At 42.9% G+C, this 19,867-nt stretch overlaps 3 protein-coding genes across 3 annotated transcripts; all 3 read right to left on the bottom strand.

Annotated features, from left to right (window-relative positions):
* Positions 1–1,176, bottom strand: hoxd4a (homeobox D4a). Its single transcript, XM_061088840.1, has 2 exons — positions 705–1,176; positions 1–299 (listed from the first exon to the last, which is right to left on the bottom strand). The coding sequence occupies exons 1-2, from the start codon at positions 1,174–1,176 to the stop codon at positions 1–3; spliced, it is 771 nt and encodes a 256-aa protein (XP_060944823.1).
* A 13,082-nt stretch (positions 1,177–14,258) lies between these two features.
* On the bottom strand, positions 14,259–15,538 carry hoxd9a (homeobox D9a). The gene is made up of 2 exons (XM_061088914.1): positions 14,962–15,538; positions 14,259–14,503 (listed from the first exon to the last, which is right to left on the bottom strand). The coding sequence occupies exons 1-2, from the start codon at positions 15,536–15,538 to the stop codon at positions 14,259–14,261; spliced, it is 822 nt and encodes a 273-aa protein (XP_060944897.1).
* A 2,248-nt stretch (positions 15,539–17,786) lies between these two features.
* hoxd10a (homeobox D10a) lies at positions 17,787–19,645 on the bottom strand. The gene is given in 3 exon segments (XM_061089078.1): positions 17,787–18,061; positions 18,822–19,599; positions 19,601–19,645. Coding segments are annotated over 3 exon segments (1,098 nt in total).
* Between the last annotated feature and the right edge of the window lie 222 nt (positions 19,646–19,867).

The following is a 19,867-nucleotide window of genomic DNA, read 5'->3' on the forward strand; positions in this document are numbered from 1 at the left end:
TTATAATGCTGTGATATCAGTCTGGTTATCCTTCTGAATGCTCTGCAGATGGCTGGAGGCTGGTGCGGATCTACCCTTGGTGTTGGGCAGCTTGTGATCTTTCTTCCATTTCATCCGTCTGTTCTGGAACCAGATCTTGATCTGCCTCTCGGAGAGACAAAGCGTGTGCGCAATCTCGATCCGCCGCCGCCTGGTCAGGTACCTGTTAAAATGAAACTCCTTCTCCAGCTCCAGGACCTGCTGCCGGGTGTAGGCTGTTCTGGACCGTTTGGGCTCAGGTCCCGTGTGATCTGGGTTCACTGTTGGAGAAAGAAAACAACACACACACACAAAAGAAGTCAGCAAATGTGGCCAGTGTAGCATGCAGACAAAAACAACACTGGAGTGGGTTCCTTTTTTTCTTTTTTTTACCCGGGGCGCGCAAACTTTCAGACAATTCACATGGAAACCCGAGCAGGAAATTATGAGTGATTTGAAAGTGGATTAAAGCAGATTGAAGCACGATTACAAGCGGTCAATATGTGTTTTCAGGAGCTTTCAGGCGCTCACCTCGCGGCCTATTTCCTGAGCTATAAAAATTTATGACTTGTGTAATTGGCGAGGCCTCTCAAAGACTCCCATAAATATTGCACTGAATGATTTCTAAACTGCAGCTCTCACTACGTCCATATTAGGTGAGGGGGGAGAAGAAGAAGGACACTTACCATTAGTAACGTGGACTTTCTTCATCCAGGGGTAAACTACTGCATGCTGCTTGGATTGTATCCCATTTTGACTCTTTGTGTTTTGCTGCTGTCCACAAGTCAGGGGTCCGGCCACGGGCACTGGGGGCCCCTGCTCAGTCTCCGAGCCAAAGGGGCTCGCACGGCCGGATCTCTCCTGCACATGACCCCGGGGCTGCACCGTGGAGTCCTGCACAGTGGTGCAGCTGAAGGGCTGCTCCGTGTAGTTTGGCCGTGGGTAGATCCCTGGATGCTGAAAGTCTGTGTCCTGCGATGGACTGAAGAAGTCCGAGCCCTGGTCAGGTATATAGTTATTCTGTGAATATTCCTCGCAGGGAGGAAATTTCGGGTCCACATACTTAGAGTTCACCATATACGAACTCATGGCCATTAATTTCTGAAGGTAGAAAATACTAATTTTTCTCGAGTTGTCTTTTTTTCCCCTTCCCTCCATAAAGCCCTCCTACTTGGTGTCAACTGAATAAAGTTAGCGAACCATGTGACCAGATCGGCCAATGGAGGTGATGCAGGTCCACACGCGAGTAAACATACAACTAAGAGCAATTTGATACAACTTAAGATGCGTCTAAATCAAACCCCGGAGGGAATACATTAATAATAATAATACTTTTAAACACATTCACGTTGGAAAAAAGGAAAATAAAGATGAGAAATGAAAAGAAAAAATACATCTAAATGTATCTCAATATTTAGGTTTTAAATGTACAAAATTTAAAAAAAAACTTATATTGTTGCACCAGGCTCTTTTTTCCACGTAAATACAAACATATCAGTTTCTAAAGTCTAACTTGAAGGCGCAGTGTTGAACAGAGAAACCAACAAAAGACACAAAAAGCCCCTTGGCATAAAAGCAGCGCATAATGACTGAGGACAATTGATGGACACTGTCTTTGTCAAGAAGGGGTCATCCAAAAGTTACACGAATCTCATCACTTCATCTGCTCCCATCCCTTTGACAAAAAGAAAAAACTGTCTCCTGCAGGAGCCTATTGGCCAAAAGCAGCAGCAGCAGCCTCTGGGAATCAATAAGGCAGAGACAGAAACGAGCCACAGGAGAGAGAAGATGCAGCTGGGTTGTGCGTGTGTGTGTGCGCACACTTTTACCAAATCCATCGCACTCCAACCACAAACATCATCCAACAGCCTCCGTCCTCGAACATGTGAAACATTTTGCATCGGATTCCCTGGGAGCCTCTAGAGTTTCAGCACGCCCCCGCAGGAGCCTGTTTCTTATGAGGCATGTGCTGTTGTCACATCCACTCTCATTCATAAAACTCTCTGTCACTGCAGCCTGTGCGCGCGCCACGGAGCTCCCGATGAAAGACAATCAATCGAAGTTTTGTCATCGACCATATACTCCCCTAGAATCGAATCTGTGACTGAGGTTTCATCACACAAATTCGGTTCTACAGGGTATATATAGACGACGGGAAACGACCACCATTGGCCCCATGAACCACACACACGCACTTTTATTTTGTATTTGCAAAGAAATAGGATTTGGAAGGTGCCAAAGACTGAAGATGGAAAACACAGAAGCAAGGTTGGATAAGGAAATAGGAGGCAAGCATCACAACCAAGTGACTAGAACACCCACTGAATAAGTCTTATTATGGTTTATAATAATATCTGTGCGTCTCTGTGACTCATTGAATCACCCATTTACTTCCATTTTGGCCGATCTCCTTATGGTGCAATTCTCCAGCAGAAGCCTCACCTTCTCTTTCACCTTCTGGGTTGTTGCATCAAAACTTAGTCATACAGTGGTTTTAAAAGGTCCTGTCATTCAAAGCGTATCCAAGAAACAAGTAAAACAGGACCTCAGGGCACAGCTGACCGGGCCACCCCTGTCATTTTCAGCTGTAAAACGTCAGGAGACAAAAACCACACTTAAAGAAAATATGAGCCTGTACACTGCAGGTCAACCAAAGTTTATGTGCAGTGCAGTGGCTCCTCTTCAAACTCCATGTACACAGTAGGAAAGAAGAAAATAAGGAGAATATAAACCAGTTCCCAGCTCAAAATCAAATGTATAAACTCATATGTCCAGTAAGGGATCGGTGGTGTAAACACAGCAGCAGCTATCAGGCTCATAAAGCAGAGTGTTTATCATCAGTGGCCAAAAGATGGGGCCAGAGGCCACCGAGGTCAAACCGAACCATTTACAAAGTTATCAAGAAACTTCGATTATGTCTCGGCCCTGCTGACAGCTCAAAGGGTGCAAAAGTTTACCAACTCCTCGCCAGCCATTAACCAAACCACCGTGGCGACCACATTCTGCAAAAAAATCATCTTTTACAAATGGATGGACGCTGGGAACGATTGAAACTGGGCTTTTATATTTAAAATACCCTCGTAAAAAGGGACCCACACACAAATATATGCTAATGATTTAAATCCAGCTAAAAGTGTTTATTAAGAAAATATATAATTGAGAGATTGAGCTTCAATTGTATAATGTAAGTAATCGGCCCGAAATCTATTTTTAGGATTTAAAGGAGCTGCATTACGCATTGAGCTAGTTACAGTCAGATTAAATTAATTCGATTATAATTTTTGATTTGAATGTGAGGGAAAATTACCATATGGCTAAATGGAACTTCTGTGAAAGTTTGAAGAAAATTTGGGCCAAACATAAAGGTCCAAGTTTCCTTCTTTAATAAGAAAAAATAAACAAATAGGAAAAATGTTACGAACTGGTTATTCACTGGAATATGAGTGACATTTTTGGACTACGATTTAATATTCTCACTTTATTGACATTTATAAGCCCTAAAATTCATAGTTTAAAGTTATATCACAGGCCCCTAGAGAGTGAGAATAAAACAAGAAAGAAACGCGAGAGGTCAACTTTTTATCATGACGCAGCTTGGGGCTGTAAATTCCTCTTTAAACTCCAGTAAAACCATAAAACATTCGTTTCAACCGCACTTAAAAGCCTTGTAATAATCATGTTTTCTAAAAAAAAATGTCTTTCATGCACTTCAGCATTTCAGTGTTTGTGAGACAGGCTGACCTGTCTTTCACCTTGCCCCTGCCAGTCCTGCAGACGGGTCAAAGCCGAGAATCCCAACAAAAGAAAGATAAAGTCAGCGTTTCCTGGAGGAGCTCCACTTCAACGAAAAGCCTCAAAGCTCCAGCTGGACTCCTTCACTTTAACGCACTTTTTAAAAGCAGAAATACAGCCTTGTGTGATTGTGTGGCAGCGGCCGGAAGCATGAGGCCTGTTTAATCAAATTTTTTACGGATAAGCAGGCCTCATACAAAGCCTTTTTTCTGACTGACAATAATACAAAAATAAAGCTTAAATACTCCTAATAAACCCAGTTAATCATTACAGTGGATCTCCAACCAGGAGAGGCGCAAATTAATAATTTAAAGGCCTATAATTGAAATACATTAGGCCTGTAGTGACGATTATATTGAGAGCATTTTAAAATGGCTTTATGTTTATAAGTTAGTGCAGTTTTTTTGCAGGTTTTTCGTCATTTATAAATTCCTGTGTGGTTATAACTGAAGCTCATTGAAACGAAATCAGATTTTCCTTAGAATTATAACAAAGAACATATTAATAATAATTAAAAAATAAAGTCGTTTTAATATAATTTAAAAAATCAAGCAACATTTTCGTAAACGATGAGCCCTCTAGTAACAATATAAGAAATAAGCAAATAAGAAGCCCGGTGGTGCACAATAACAAAATCATGTGACTTCCACAACATCCACCAAAAAAAAAAAAACAGCCACCGATTGGATCATGGTAAGAAAAACATGTTTTAAACGCAAAACACGGTCGCACAGTTACACGCAGCTTCTCATAGAGCAGCACAACATTTGCTGTGAGACCTTCCTGCGCTCGCACTGCTGCAGCATTGACAGTAAAAGCAGCACTGATGACATCACACGCCCATAGCACACCACGAGCACGATGATAAAACGCAGCTTACCGCAGAGACCGCAACGCATGGCGCACCAACAAAACGCATCCACGCACCCAGGAGCAGGGAGAAGAAGAAGAAGAGGAGGAGGAGGATTCCGGCCGCCACCGCCGCTGCTGCCAAGTCCAGCTCTATTCCAACCCATCTGCACGCTCCCTACTAATACACAATGAGAATTATATTTTGGCTTGTCAAGTCTCAGGCCATAAAACAAACTTTAATGGCGTCACGTGTTTCCCCGCAGCCATTCACGGCGGCGCGCTGGCCCATAAATAACCCTCAAAGTTGCACTTACTCAATAACGCCGATTACACTGATGTGCGCCGAGGAAAAGTCGTGGAAACGAGGAAGCCGAGGGGCTGCAGGGGCTGTCACTGCACACAGGGGCAACCACAGTGCACTGGGATTAAAATTAGAAGTAGTTTTAATATAATTTCGAGTATTTTATCACATTTGTATTGAAGTAATTAGCACGTTGCAGGCAGAAACGTTTCAGAACTGCATCTGCTCATTCACACTCATAATCGTTTTGTCTATGATCTCATCTCGAACTGTTCCAACTTTAGAAAAAGAAAACATTTCCCTTGCTGCACGTATTTATTTAAGTTATGTCACCGCTGCAATTTGACCTCTAAAGTAAAACACAAACATTCAACGTGCGCCACTGACTCGTGCCAAAATACACGTCTCCCCCCTCAGTGAACCTGCCACAACAAGACTGATGTCACTCCTCCCGGGCCAATCCCTGAGCGCCGTGCACGTTAGCCCCTCCCTTTCCGGTGCAAGCTGCCCACTGAGCTGCATGATGGGGTTCAAGGTTTGGGTGCTCCCCACAGTGAGGCAGGTATTAAGATGAATGGGAGGGTTTGAAATCAGAGTAACTTTTTGACATGCATGTCCTCGTAAAAAATAAAAGTTGTTTCTCAGGAGATTCATCTTGGGTAAGAGCCCCAGCATCGCCTCCTGGGCGTTTGAGCAGCATCATTCCTGGTGTATCTGTGATTTAATGGCTTGTAGGAAATGTCATGTCCACCGGTTTATCTTCTTCAACATCAGCATCCTCTTCATCAGGAGGAAGATGTCAGAGGATAAGATCTCAAAAATCTGTGTCACAATGTAGAATCTTGTCTGTGCAACATTTTTCATCTCCTGTATGTGCTGCATGTCTGTGGTAGAATAATACAATAAACAATAACCAGTCGTTTTCCTTTTTTCTGTGGCAACAGGAAACAACCTCTCAACGCTCAAACACAGAAATAACCCAGATGCATTCATACATATTCACAATGGCTGATCCCATTGAGATTCACTAACAACATTACTCATTCAGCTGCAACTACAGTCTGAAACAAACTAACACAAAGTCTCCAAAGCCCGCTTTCAAACATGAGCCACATCACATGACCACGCGTATCAGCCAATCACAGCGCTCAGGAGGCTGCCAGGAAAGGACTGCAGGGTGGGCGCAGAGAGGCTGAACGTTGGGCAACAGCGCCTTCTGCTGGAATTTTAACGACCTCCCCCAACCCCCCCACCCTTCTCCACTGTAAAAAATGTCCATGTGTCCACGCGAGCTATTTAAAGAAACGACATCATTCATGAAGCTTCTGGTGCAGATGAGCAAAGAGGAAGAAGGAAGTAATATAAGCTTTCAGATTTTCTATTTCAATTCAAACTTATAATGTTTGTTCAATTAAGTAGGGATTTTAAAACAAGTGAGCTGCTGATGTTTGACTCAACATTTGGTTTATTTCAATTCAAAAAATAAGAAAGAAATCCTTTCCCAGCCTTTTTGAAAGATTATCTTTGTTTATTTCAAAAATCTGAGGTTGCAAATTTCAGACATAAATGAAAATGTAGAAAGAATATTGAAGTAGTTCAGAATATTCTGCAATGTAGGCTAAATGTTAAAACTCGTTATTTTGCAAAGAAAGCTTAAATAAACTCGTTTGTGAAGATGGTTATTAAGTTTAACAAAATATATATCAGTAAATCAATCAGTGCAATAATTGGATTATATGAATGGAATAAATAATACAAAATAATATATTCTGTTAAAAGAAAATTATAATTGTTGTATCGTTTTAGGTTTCAAATATGTATAACATGTTTAGAAAAGCTCTCACTGTGTCACAAAAAAACTAAAAGAGCCTAAAATAAATGTGAATGGATTTGAATGAAGGATGAAACCACGTCCATACATGGAAGCTGCTCTCTGTTAAAATGTGCTAGTGAGGCCCTGTGGTTGGACATAGATCTACATAATCACACATAAACAGAGGCAATAGAAGATATATATATATATATATACAGCTCCAGATTCGCGCTTGCAAACTGAATCCTTTCTTATTTCCTGAGCTTTGCACTGGAGCCTGCTCTCTTCCACAGAGTCCATTTTGCCGCATTGCAGCAAGGCTGTAAATACTTTCGCAGCTGCCTGTCAACCAGCGGTGAAATACTGTCTTTGTTCAGTTGGCCCCCATCTCCAGGCAGCTGAACGCAGCAGCTATGAAAACTGAGCCTCTTCCTTCGACCTGCATGTGTGCAATATGCAGCAACGTCGATTTGTTCTGTGGCGATTGTAGTGCGCTGTTTTTTTTAGCAAGTGGAACGAGTGTGCGCAGATAAAGTGGGTTCAGGGGATGGATGCAGATTTTCCAGTGGCTGAGGAAACGCGAGATCATACAAGTGAGGGGCTCAGTGTCAAATGGCAGAGGGGGAATGAGGGAAAAGACTCGTTGACAGAGATTCAAAACGAAAACTAAGATTGGATTAAATACTAAAAGCTCTTTATAAGTGGGGGAAATACTGCAATGACCAATCAGCAATGTCTCCAAATTGAAGCGACATGGCAGCAAAATTGTCACAGTTTTCCAAAAATATTTACAAGTGACTGCATTTAAAATCCAGCGTTTGAAAAACATACATCTCTTAGTTATTCGTGTAGCATAAAAGCTGTAAAACATATTTCAATCATCGCTAAAACAAATCCCCAAATATTTTCCAGATCTAAATCATTAAACACCATTTATTCCAACACACCTACAAACACGTGAATTCGCCAAATTACCGGCGAGCTGCATATGACCCTTCAGCTAATTTACATGACTAATGAAACAGGAAGCTGTCAAACTTCACATGCACATGTAAAGGAAATCTTTTTTCACACGCATGCAAATCTTACCTATAACCAGGATGTAATCCATGTTCATTCTGCGAGTTTTACTTATGCGCTGCATTGGGATGTTTTTCTTTCTGGAACAGCCAGGGTTGCTTGCTGCTGCTGCTGTTGTTTGTGAGCGACGAGGTGAGACCAGGAGAAAGTTGAAACGCTCCTCTTGTCATCCAGGAGAAGGAGGCTGCTCTTGTGCCGCAGATAACAGCAGACCGGACGCTGATGAAACGAAAGAGTGGGAATTTTTCTATTTTCTTTTTCTTTTTTAATAAGAAAGCCGACCGTGGCGCATCGGTTTGAGCAGCATAGACGCAGAATGCAGTGGGAAAAAGAATCGCCTGGGAAATCAGGAAAAGAGCCATGAAGACGTTTGCCTCTCACACATGACCAGTGGCATCCAATGACAGGCGATGGAGGCACATAAAAAGGTCTATTACCAAGTTGTAAATTGTCCTCTCACAAAAAGGAATTTCGACTGCAGCAATGCTCCCCATCTTTGCGCATAATGGCTGAAGCCCCTCCATGTCCTCTAGAAAAAAACACACACACACAATAAGGTCGCCCCACTATTCTGTTTTCTGTTTCTATTGGGCAACTCCACCATTAAATGTTAGGCTCCATCTGAAAACACACTTCATAGCCTTAAAATGTTTAATCTGCAACATCTATCAAATGTTGCAGAATATCAGAAAAACTAACTTTGAATTTATGAATTTAAGAATGTTACAACGTTTGCTTGGTTCAAAATGAAGGACAACCTATTTCTGTTAAAAGTTTGATAATAAAGACACATTTAACGCGTAAGTATAAATCATTCTGCGTTGAATAGAATAATTTACGCACCAACGAGGAACAACGAGATTGGGTGTTTTTCTTCTTTTAGCTTTTTTCCGTATAGAGGCCTGTGCACACAATGACACATTATTTTTCTTATGACCAATACTCTTGCAGTTTTCTTCAGAGTTAACTTAGAATACATATTTATTTATATTTTGACGCTGGCCTCCATCTTGACGCACAGCTATTGTTCTAATTCCTTATGCGTCTCTACGAAATCTTCTCCCCACACAAGAGATGTGGGCTGAATTATTAATACATATGATTTGATTTTAGATTTTTCGTCTTTCGACCCTCAACATTGAAAATGCCAATTGCTGCAAGTGCAATATAGTGTGTGCGAATATTTGTGCAGCAAAAAGGAATTTGTTCCATTTCATTCTCGGTCATCTGGTGGCATGCCAGAATGTGCGATTTATAGTCAGGCTCTGTCTCTGGTTTCCAGTCTTATAGTGTGTGTGTGGGTGGGTGTGTGGGTGTGTGTGTGTATACGTGTGGGTGTGTGTGTGTGTGTGTGTGTGTGTGTGTGTGTGTGTGTGTGTGTGTGTGTGTGTGTGTGTGTGTGTGTGTTGGGCGCAATGGCGATGCAAGAGATCAGGATTTGTTGCATTACACGACTCTGACAGTATGGTAACACTATAGTCCAGTATAATCTATGTGGATTAGATGGTTCAATTGGAGAAAAACAGAATCTGGATTAGCGTCGCTTTAGTCTCGGTGCAAAGATACGGGACTATTTTATCTGCTCATTCTTCTGTCGTGATGTTACCGCCTTTTTTATTGGACATCACAGATGGAAAGAGAGAGGCCACGTTGCACTGAGAAAGAACGCTGCTGTGGCTCCATAATAAAATGCGGCAAGTAAATGGATGAGAGACCCAAACCAAGAAACCAATCAGTGGCATTAGATTATGGAAAAATAAATAGCGTTTAGAAAATGAGATAAATTGAATTATATGATGATATAATTCTATGATTTATTAATAATGTACACATGGTGCATGTATGGGCCTTTTAGAAATGCAAGGCACAAACTTTATTATGGGGCCTAAATAGATAAATGTCCTTGGTGTGATTAAAAAGGAAGCTAGACGTTGGGAGAGCGTGTGTGTGTGTGCGTGTGTGTGTGTGTGTGTGTGTGTGTGTGTGTGTGTGTGTGTGTGTGTGTGTGCGTGTGTGTGTGTGTGTGTGTGTGTTTGAGTGTGGGTGTCGGACAGATCCATATTGCACACAGCTGCAGCAGTGTTACCTCGCACATTAATATGTGGCGACCACAGGCTCAGCACGTCACAAGGCTGCAGGCCTCCATGTCTTCATATTCTGTTCTTTACTCTTTTCTCCCACTGTATAGTCCCATTTGTCCACTTTAACCAGATAAGGCCAAATTAGACCATTTTTTTATACTCGTTATGTTAATAAAGCCAAACATCCAAGATAATCAAACTGGTTAAATCAACCTTTTTCACTCGCGTAATTTGAATTGTCGCCTCCAAATATAGGAAATGTTTAAAAGACAGAGACATATTTTATTATGAAATGAAAATGTGAATGAACTCAGGAATTGGACACGTGCTCACAAGCAGAGTCTACCAGGACAGTTTATGGTGAGTTCATGGTAAATGTGACATTATGTTCTGATAGGCTCAGATGTTCTGGTTTACTGAGATCACAGAGCTCGTATTGTGCTTTCTGTGCGGCCCGATTCCTCTGAAGTCCACCCTGAGGCTGCATCTCGATTGTGATTGTGTTGTTCCTTCTCCATTCCTGTCATTTTTCTTACCAATGATATTAGTTGCACTGATAATGTAATTACAACGATGTGTGTGTGCATTGATGCTTTACTGTACTTCCTGAAACAAATACAGTATTGTTGCTTTCATTGTGAATAAAAAGGAATCACAAACTGATGGGCGAGTCAAATCTCGCTTAGGCTCATCTCGGTGAGTCTAACACCAGCAGTGGTTTGGATCAAAGCCACAACAATTACATTTGTCAGATTGTATCTCTTCTGTTAGAAACCGAAACATCATCTGTCAGTGTTTTCCCGGAGGCATCGAGTTGCACTTTCTTCCATCTCATCAGCCACAAAACCAGAATATTAGAGCCGCTTCAATATCTCAATCTGTTGCTTTGTTAAACTTCAATTTATTATTACGGCAGCAATTGGTTTACTGGAAAAGGAGAAGAATTAGAAACAGTGCATTAGTGGATTTTAAAGTTTACAATTGTGACTGAAAAAAATGCGCCAGGAATTTTTATGCTGCAAAGAGAATAAATACAATTTGATTTGCATATTAAAACAGTAACATGTGCACATGAACAACTAGTGTGATAATTAGGAGCCAAAGCAAAGTCCTATATCATCTGGTGGCGTTTTTTGCGATTAAACATTTTTTTCCTGTGTGGCTTTAAAACTATGCAACACTTAACAGTGCCCTAGAACAGCTCGACATTATAAGGGAGGGACGGGATTGTGCTCCAAATCCGTGACGCACGATCTGCTCATGTTCACAGCCACGACATCTTGGCCTGTGCAGCCCTGACCGAAACAACGATGCACCACAAGTATGTGGATGTGTAGCGATAAACAGGGAGCAGCGTGAACGCAGCTGATGGTGAGAGTGAAATAACTGACCTCACCCGTGACCTGTAAAGTCAAGAGACACATGACCATGTAGCCTTCAACAGTACAGCGAGGACAACTGCATGCAATCCCTTCTGCGCATGCCCATACACTGTTCAATCCAGTTATTGTGTGCGTAAAACCCGTGCGTAATCGTGTAGCCCAATGTATTTGTTCTGTTCAAAAAAAGGCGTAGAACGTCGTCACTCTATAGGACAAGGTCTCCAGCAATAAAAGTCAGCAGTCGACTTAATTATTGGCCGCAGTGTTCGTCATAAAATGTCGCATCAAGGCGCAAATAATCGATTCAGCAGTTTCTCTGATTGCTTCAATATTGTTGCAACCATCTTGTGCTCTCTTCTCGTCATTGTCTGGATGCTTGAAACAACTGGTGACCTCGTGACAATCGGCGTCGACTGAAGATACGTTTCCTCTAACTCCTCGGGACACAGAGTTGTGCAGTGTATGTGGACACACAAGAGCGGAGCGGCGTCTTCATCCAATGTGTGATATAAGAGTCATGTGGTGTGTGAAGCGCGTCTACTTCCACTGAAGGTCAGCCACATGTACAGTGAACGCCTCATGTGAAACTTGACGGTATCAGATAATGGAGATCAGAAGACTCCAGAGGCCTGAAGAGGGTTTTGTGGGTCACTCAAACTTCAATCGACCCTTTGAACTACTCTGGAACTAAAAGTATGTTCTTTTACGCATGCAGTGCTTTTAAAAATGGTTGGAGGCTGCACCATTTGGAAAAACAGGAAAATATCTATAGGCTATTTCCTTCCCAAGGCCCAGTATAGCACCACTTCTGTGCTCACCATATCTACAGCACGGGGAAAAAAGAGGAGCCACAGTGCTTCAGCGTTTTGTGTGTGTGGCCCTGATAAAAACCAGTGGCTGCGCATGAGTCGCTGTGACGTTTGGTAACATGAAATACGAGTCTGCCATCAGAATTTTCATTAGGCCAGGATTAATATAGAAAGACAACAGGAGATTTACTGTGCTGCGGACTTTCAAAAATAATAAATCAGTGGGGTTGAGTTGAGAAGAGGATATGGACTTTGCAAGGAAGTTAATGTAAATGGTGATAAACTGAGGCTGCTCCTGTAACTTTTCTTCCCCCTTTTCCATATGGTTAAAATGACAAAGTGCTGAAATGGGGCCTCTGCATATTTGAACAACTACATTAGGAGCTGATAGAAGCGATTAATAAACACAAATGTGAAGTTAAGGGTTTTTAAAAAGGAGCTTAAAGATTATTTTTAGCAGCTTTCAAATCTACTTCCTTGGAATTTTAAGAGAATCACCTAAAAAATAAATAAATATTATTTTACTAATAGAGATATACAGGACAAGAATTTTTCCTGTTTTATATATATATATATGAATGAATCTGTAAATGGGTAACATGAAGTGTGGTGTAAATGTCTGCATGTTCCAGCTGTGAATACACTGCTGGGACTGGGACTAAAAGATCAACATCGCCCTCTAGCGATCCCAGTATCCCATGCAGACCAGTGCTCCAATGTAAAGGTTGTGCACGTTGTAGACTAAAACTACCTATTTATCTATTAATCGTGGACATGTCGCCGTTGAGCATATCAATATTTTTCAACGATAATATCAATAAATATTGTTGTTACAGCCCATTTGAGGTTAACACTTGGACACACCACCTTTTTAAATAAGAAGAAATTCACCTCTGCCTCACACACCAGTCAAAGTTAAGTTTTTTGTTCCCATCGGTGGGAAGTGGAGTTGATGAATAAACGTGACCATTACGGTGGACGGGTGGGGGGTTGATTTCCTCTGAAACAATTCATCGAACAGACACCCTGTGGAAAAAGTATCCACATTCTGTTTGTCAGCAACAGACGCAAACGCCTCGGAAAAAGCAGAGAAAAGACTAGTTTCAAAGGACGGGGTGTAATTGCTGGCCATAAACTCATTTAGCCCAGACGTCTAGCCATTTCTATCGCTTTATTGGACCACGTCTCTTCCTGCTTTAAAGCAATTCTTCGTACAAGTTGAACAATAAATTGGAAATGCGCCGCGACACCTCTCCCATGTCGTAAACACTTTACTACTCGTGTTTTCTACCGTTCAAATCCAACATTTAGAAAAGTGGAATTTAACAAAGGCTAGTGCAGAATTTAAGCTTTTTTGGATTTGGAAAATATATCAATTTTGTTTGGCTGCAAATAAGGAAATCGAGTGAGTCCGCATGGTTAAATTGTGCGTTATATTATGTGCCTGCAAGACATTGTTTCTGGAGTCAAGCAGCGTTTCGTGCAAACAAGGCCTCAGGGACCAATGTTTTGGTTTATAAAGAAATGAAATAAAATAGGTCACAAAATAGCAGCAGCAAGCAGGAAATAAAAGTGGTTAAATGTGTTAATTAAAGGGAAACATGTTCAATAGACGTACATATATTTAAAATGAAATGTAGAATTTGCTTTGCTTGTTTTAAGGTTTTTCAGAAGGCAACGCAGGCGCAATATTCACCCACAGTCTGCGTATAGTGTGCTTCCTGAGACAAACAGTAGTCAAAGTAGTTTAGCTGTGAAAGGGTTTTATATATACACAACTCCAAATTCTTAACAACTATAAAAGCAATACACATATAGGCACGTTTCCTACTTGGGAGAAAGGGGGCTGCTCCACAATCAGCAGTTTGTGATTGTGTGGAAAAAGGTAAAAACAGAAAACCTCCAAGTGGCTGAAGTCTCTGAGGAGGGATCCTGTCTGTGGCAGTCTCACCGGGACAGACTCCTGCGCATTGGGCTTAACCGTAGTGACACTCACACTCAATATGTTGCTAAAAGAAAGTCTAAAAGATTGGCAATCGAGGCTCCTACCAAAAAAGAAATGTAATGGTTCAGATGGCTTCAGTTGGTACAAACATGGAAACGTGTGAAATGGCAGCAGCAGCAGGGGACTCATAGCAGATCCTTGCCGCCCCTCTCTCTGTTCATCTTCTTCATTTTCATCCTCCTGTTCTGGAACCAGATCTTCACTTGTCTCTCGGTTAAACTCAGTATGCGGGCCACCTCGTAGCGCCGGTCTCTTGTCAGATACATGTTGAAGAGGAACTCCTTCTCCAGCTCTAAAGTCTGATATTTCGTGTACGGGCATCGCTTCTTTCTCGTGGAGCGGGCGTGAATCCAGTTTGCTGCAGGGTTGCCTGGTGGGGGGGAAAAACATGAGGCACACGTTGAAATTCAACTCAAATCACTTCAGTAAATGGGTTTTCAAAGTGGGGTTGGGGGACATTGAATGCAAGGAGTCAAAAGCAAGATGAGAACTATGGTTTGTGTTTTTGATAAACGATGCGTAAAGATGACTTTTACGCGTTTTGTCCAACGAGTTCCTGTAAAAAGAAGAAAGTGAACGTTCTCTAAATCCAGCCCTCAGGTAAAATCTTATCGAAATGAAGCAGTGTATCTAGTTTGGGTGTCCTGTAACATGAAAGAGGGTAGAATCCCCCTGTAATAACCCATGTAGGGTGGGTTTTTTCTCCCCTCTCCGAGCCGCGGTATCGCTCCAGACACTTTTATAGGTTAGTAAAACCTCCAGTTTTACACACCCAGCGCATATAGTTCTTGGGGTTGTAAATCATTACAGGCTATTTCGTTTACTTACTTGGGTCAAGTTGTTGTTGTTTCTCCTCTTTGGGCTCGCTGTGGCTCGACAGCTCGCTGCCACTGTGCTCTTTGCTCGCCTTCTCCGGACACTCCGACGCTGCACTCGGGAACTCCAGCGGCCGAGCCTCTGCCTCCAACGAGTCGCACTCCGCGGCGGCTTTGGGCGGCAGCACCTCGGGCTTTGTCCCGTACGAGCGGCTGCTGGCGTGGAATCCGGCGAACGAAACGTGGTTGGAGATGGGGTCCATCCAGGAGCGGACGCCCACGTATCGTCCGTCCGACGCGGGCAGATGCGGGGACTGGTGGTGGTGATGGTGGTGGTGCGCGTACGGATGATAAATCCCTTGCGGGTGAATCGAGGACCACGACGAGGGGAAGACGGCGGACTTGGGTGCAAAATTGCATGAGGAGAAGTCTGCGTTGTCGCCGGCACCTGACGGCCTCGGGGTCACCGGGTGTGGAGCCTGGAGAAAGCGAGCGCCGTAAACATCCTCCGGCTCCTGCCCCATGATAGCGTCCACATAGCAGTTACTGAGAGTGCCACTGGAAGACATTTTTGATCTCTTCCTACTCATATAATAAGGGTTGCACTGTTACGGGAAGCTTCCCTCTATGAACAATCATGGTATTTTTGCTTGGCCTGCATCTACAGGGATTGGTTACATGGATCACGTGGTCATATTTACCAATACAGCAAGTAAATCAATCCTGCCCCGGCTCCCTCTCGGTTTTTTTTTCTTTTTCTCGTCAGGTTTAATTTCGCTTTTCATTTCGCAAATAATAAAAAGCTCCGTCAGATGTGACTGGAGGGAGAAAACCATCGCTCAAATAAATGCAAATGATTTTTTTTCTCCGTTTCTCGTGAGCTTGAGGCTGCAGGATGTTGCAACAATACAAAAAAAGGAAAAAGACCCCCCCCTCTCCCTACGCACACACACACACACAGACAGACAGACAGACACACACTTCTCAAAGACGGATTCCCTGCATCTCAATGTTTGAGGAAAACTCTTATAATATCGTTCGGATACCCTCAATGCCAGTAAAATGGTTTATAGACTGACGGGATCCTCGTAAAATAGATGTAATAACATGCTGTAAAATAACAGACGCCATTTCCCCCCTTTTCACACAATGCGGCTGATCCATTGTTAATATTTCGGCGAGGAAACATATTTTTCTGGGCTGCTTTAATTCTGTAAAAAGTCGAGCAGGAAATGGCAGTTGTGAAAATGATTGCATTAATTCAAAGGAAGGCAATAATGCCTTTATGTATCAATAAATGTTTTATGAGGTGCGTGTGATTATACATGCCGTCAATAAAAAAGAGACTTGAAGAGGATAAGTACATCTGTATATTGCTTCGTGAAAGGTGTAATTTAGAAGTAATGGCTTAAATTTACTTGGATTAACAAAGAAGGTAGGTTTTTGCGTGTTATGGAGCAGATTCTTTTTTACAATCGCTCCAGAATGAAAGACATTTTTCACTCTAATAGTTGCAATTTACGTCAGTTCTGCGGCTTTATGTTATTTTATCACGCATAAGGTGAAAATAAGTGATTATAATAAGGAGTACAAGGTGGATATTGCGGCCTGCGTCCCTCGTACAGGGAGGAAGAGGCGATTCTCGTCTGTGAATTTGTGCTTGAACGTAACTTACCCCGCTGGATGAGTCCTGTGGACAGCTAGTTTAGTTACAAACAGGCCTGCAAATAAAAGCAACTGCATATTTATTTGATTATAAGACCCCCGCCCCTTTGCGTCTCTGCTGCAGCTTTTCTTGTTCACAGAAACCGACCAGTGGAAGCGAACTGCACAAAAGGCTGCGACCTTTCTCTTGCTATTTTGACAATTATTTTCATTATTTATTATTTAGTTTGACAAATATCAGTGGTTTCTTCTCTGTGTCTCTTAGGGGAAGTGTACTATCTTAAAAACATGTGATGGTAGATTCGTAGTTTTCTCCTTACGTCTTAAAAGTGCGTGCGTAAAGACATGTGGCACGGCGCGTAAAAGGGATACAATCTAAAATACTTATCAATGCAAGAAGTAAGTGCACAACTGTAACCCTTCAGTTAAATCAGGAACACACAGGGACATATTTGACGCCATTTATTCACTTTGACTAGTGTACAAGAGCCCGGTTTAGAAATTGCATTATTCCTTAGTTTCTTCCTCGAGATCTTGAGTCTTTTAAGGAAAAATAGTTCCTGCATCAATGCAAACAGTACCTCACATTTCCACATTGGTGCAGTAAATACTTATAAATGACAGTCGTTGAGACCAAAACATGGACAAAAAGAAAACAGAGATATTTGACAATCAGTTTATTGCAAGATACATGCCACAAACATGCAGTAAATTCACAGATTAACACCGTTTTCCGCCACTTTTAAAAGGCCCATAGAAACATTTCACTACAGAGCAAATGGCTTGCACACACTGTAAAACAAATGTTGCACTATACGACAATAAATGTGCTTTCATGACTGAAGTAAAAGCAACGTCTTTTCCCACACAGCTCACCACCACCACCACCATCCCGACACAATAGATTCGTATCCATATACGGGCAGAGGGGAGAGGAAGATGTCTCCAATAATTTAACAACAAAAAGTATTACCCTGATATGATACAATACAAAAAATAACAAATGAAACAAATAGAATACTGGATGCCACACAAAATACTGAAATATATATAGTCACAGTTTCGCTGAAATTGAGAATGAACGTCCAATGCCACCAAAAAGCATCAAACTGAACACGAAGAGACATAGAAAATAAAAATAAAAACAGCCAGAACCACTGAGAACATGCGAGCTCACGAAAAGGTGAGATTTGAGGTGAGTTCCCGGATGCGGTTTTCCCTGTTCATCTTCTTCAGCTTCATCCTGCGGTTCTGAAACCAGATCTTGACCTGCCTGTCGGACAGGTTGACGCCCCGGCTGATCTCTAGGCGGCGCTCTCGGGTCAGATACATATTGAACAGAAACTCCTTCTCCAACTCCAAGGTCTGGTGCTTTGTGTAGGGACATCTCTTCTTTCTCCCACTCTTCGCTGTTAACCAGTTGCTGGTCGGCGTGTCGCTCTTGCACTCTGTGGAGATTCACACACGGTTATTCTTAGCCTCACCTGCTGCTTCACACCTCACCTCATGGGAAATAACACCACAATATAACAACGCCTTCCCAGAATAATTCATATGCAGCGGATGTTATTAGTCACGACCGTGCCACCACTAATAAAAGAGAAATGAAATCAAACCCCAACTGATCAGGGCGCACACCGGGGATTACACCTGTATACGTGCAGCCTGAAAGAGGATGATAATAAAAAATCCATTAATTGCATTAAATATTAAATATATTAACGTGTAATTAATGCAATGCTCAAAGTACTCCATTGCAAATTGAATTTCAAACACAGTGGTTTGTGATATGTGGCCAGGCTGCAGGAACCGAACTGTGCACTGTGGCTGCAAATGCACCAATTTATTAAAGAGCCTGCATTTTTAATTTACACCACAGATATGGTCATTGATGATAGGATTATCAGTGCAGCTTGAGAGTCTAGAAATAATGCAATAGTGCCATGCATTTCAAAATAAAGCATGCAATACATTTTTTTAATAATGCAATGTTAGAATTTAAATGTGAGTTAAAGGAGGGGGGGTCAGAGTCTGCATGCTGCATGGTAAAACCATTCTCTGCTGCCTATAACTGCAACTTGAGAAAGACTCTCATTAAACATTACGACTTTCGGGGTTGTTTGTGTTTTATACTTGGTTTTATGATGCTCGAGCCTTCTCTCAACACAGCGCCACAAAGATAAAAGCATTCATTTGCAGCCAACCCACCTTTCCTTTCCTTCTGCTGCAGCAGCTCAGGACTGGACACCGGCGCCTCCATTTCCACGGAGCAGCTCTTCTCCTCCGAGCCGGACTTTGGATCCGGACTCTCTGCCGGCACCGGGGTCCTGGAGGTCTCGGGGTCGTGCCGCAGGTCCTCACTTTTCTTCTCCACCTCTGCAAAATTGGACGACGAGGAGGACGTGGAGGAGGTGGACTGCGGTTTTGGGGTGAGCCGGCTCAGCTGCATCAGTGTTGGGTTTGGACTCGGCGGCTGATGGCAGTAGTTGTCCTGGTGCTTCCCATTCGCGTAAGTTTGGCTCAGTCTGAAATAGCCCGGCACCGGGATCTCGGGTCCGTCGACGGGACAGGACTCGGGGGCGACATTGGGATAAGCTGGGACATCTGTCAGGCTGACTTTTTGGACTCTCTTATCCGAGTACATGCAGCAGTTACTCTCCTCCTTTATGCTCTGGGAGAAGGAACAGTTTGTCATCTGGCTGGACGGCTCTATCCTGCAGGGTCTGCTCGGATCAGTCCAGTTCTCTAGTTGAGGTATGTAGGAGTGCACGTTCATGCCCATGTTTTGGTGGTTGACCTCCCCTCTCTTGCCGAAAGACGGCAGGAGTCCACAGGTTTGCATTCCGTAAGTTCCCATGTCTGAGCCGGACGGCATGTACATGTTGCTGCTGCCGGAGTAAAAGCTGTCCGTCCTGCACGCACCAAGCAAAGAGTCCACCAAGAAGGTGTTGGCCGCAGGAGAGCTACCGGGGAAGGACATTTTGGGGGGTTAAGCTCTTTGGAGGAGAGAGATGTCCTGTGGAAGCTGACATATCTAGGAAAACAATCTCCCTGCAAGTCAGGATGCCTCCCGACCACATGACGAGCCCACCAATGAGATTTGAAAATGGCCTTGAGACGCAGCCTCCTCTCTCCCCGCACTCGCTCTGCGCCGCGGATGCAGACGTGGTCAACAGCGACACCTGCGACGCGGACTTGAAATTGGTCCGCGCTCACAACGCGGGGGCATCGCGGGACTTACACACACACACACA

The sequence above is a fragment of the Limanda limanda genome, chromosome 16 (assembly GCF_963576545.1).
Source record: "Limanda limanda chromosome 16, fLimLim1.1, whole genome shotgun sequence".
Lineage (NCBI taxonomy): Eukaryota > Metazoa > Chordata > Actinopteri > Pleuronectiformes > Pleuronectidae > Limanda > Limanda limanda.

Bases quoted from the DNA above. Each gene is read 5' to 3' on its own strand.
- hoxd4a (XM_061088840.1), bottom strand. From the start codon at position 1,176: ATGGAGGGAAGGGGAAAAAAAGACAACTCGAGAAAAATTAGTATTTTC. The intron at 300-704 runs GTAAGTGTCCTT...TTTCTCCAACAG, and splicing joins GAAAGTCCACGTTACTAATG to TGAACCCAGATCACACGGGA.
- hoxd9a (XM_061088914.1), bottom strand. From the start codon at position 15,538: ATGAGTAGGAAGAGATCAAAAATGTCTTCCAGTGGCACTCTCAGTAAC. The intron at 14,504-14,961 runs GTAAGTAAACGA...CCCCCCCACCAG, and splicing joins ACAACAACAACTTGACCCAA to GCAACCCTGCAGCAAACTGG.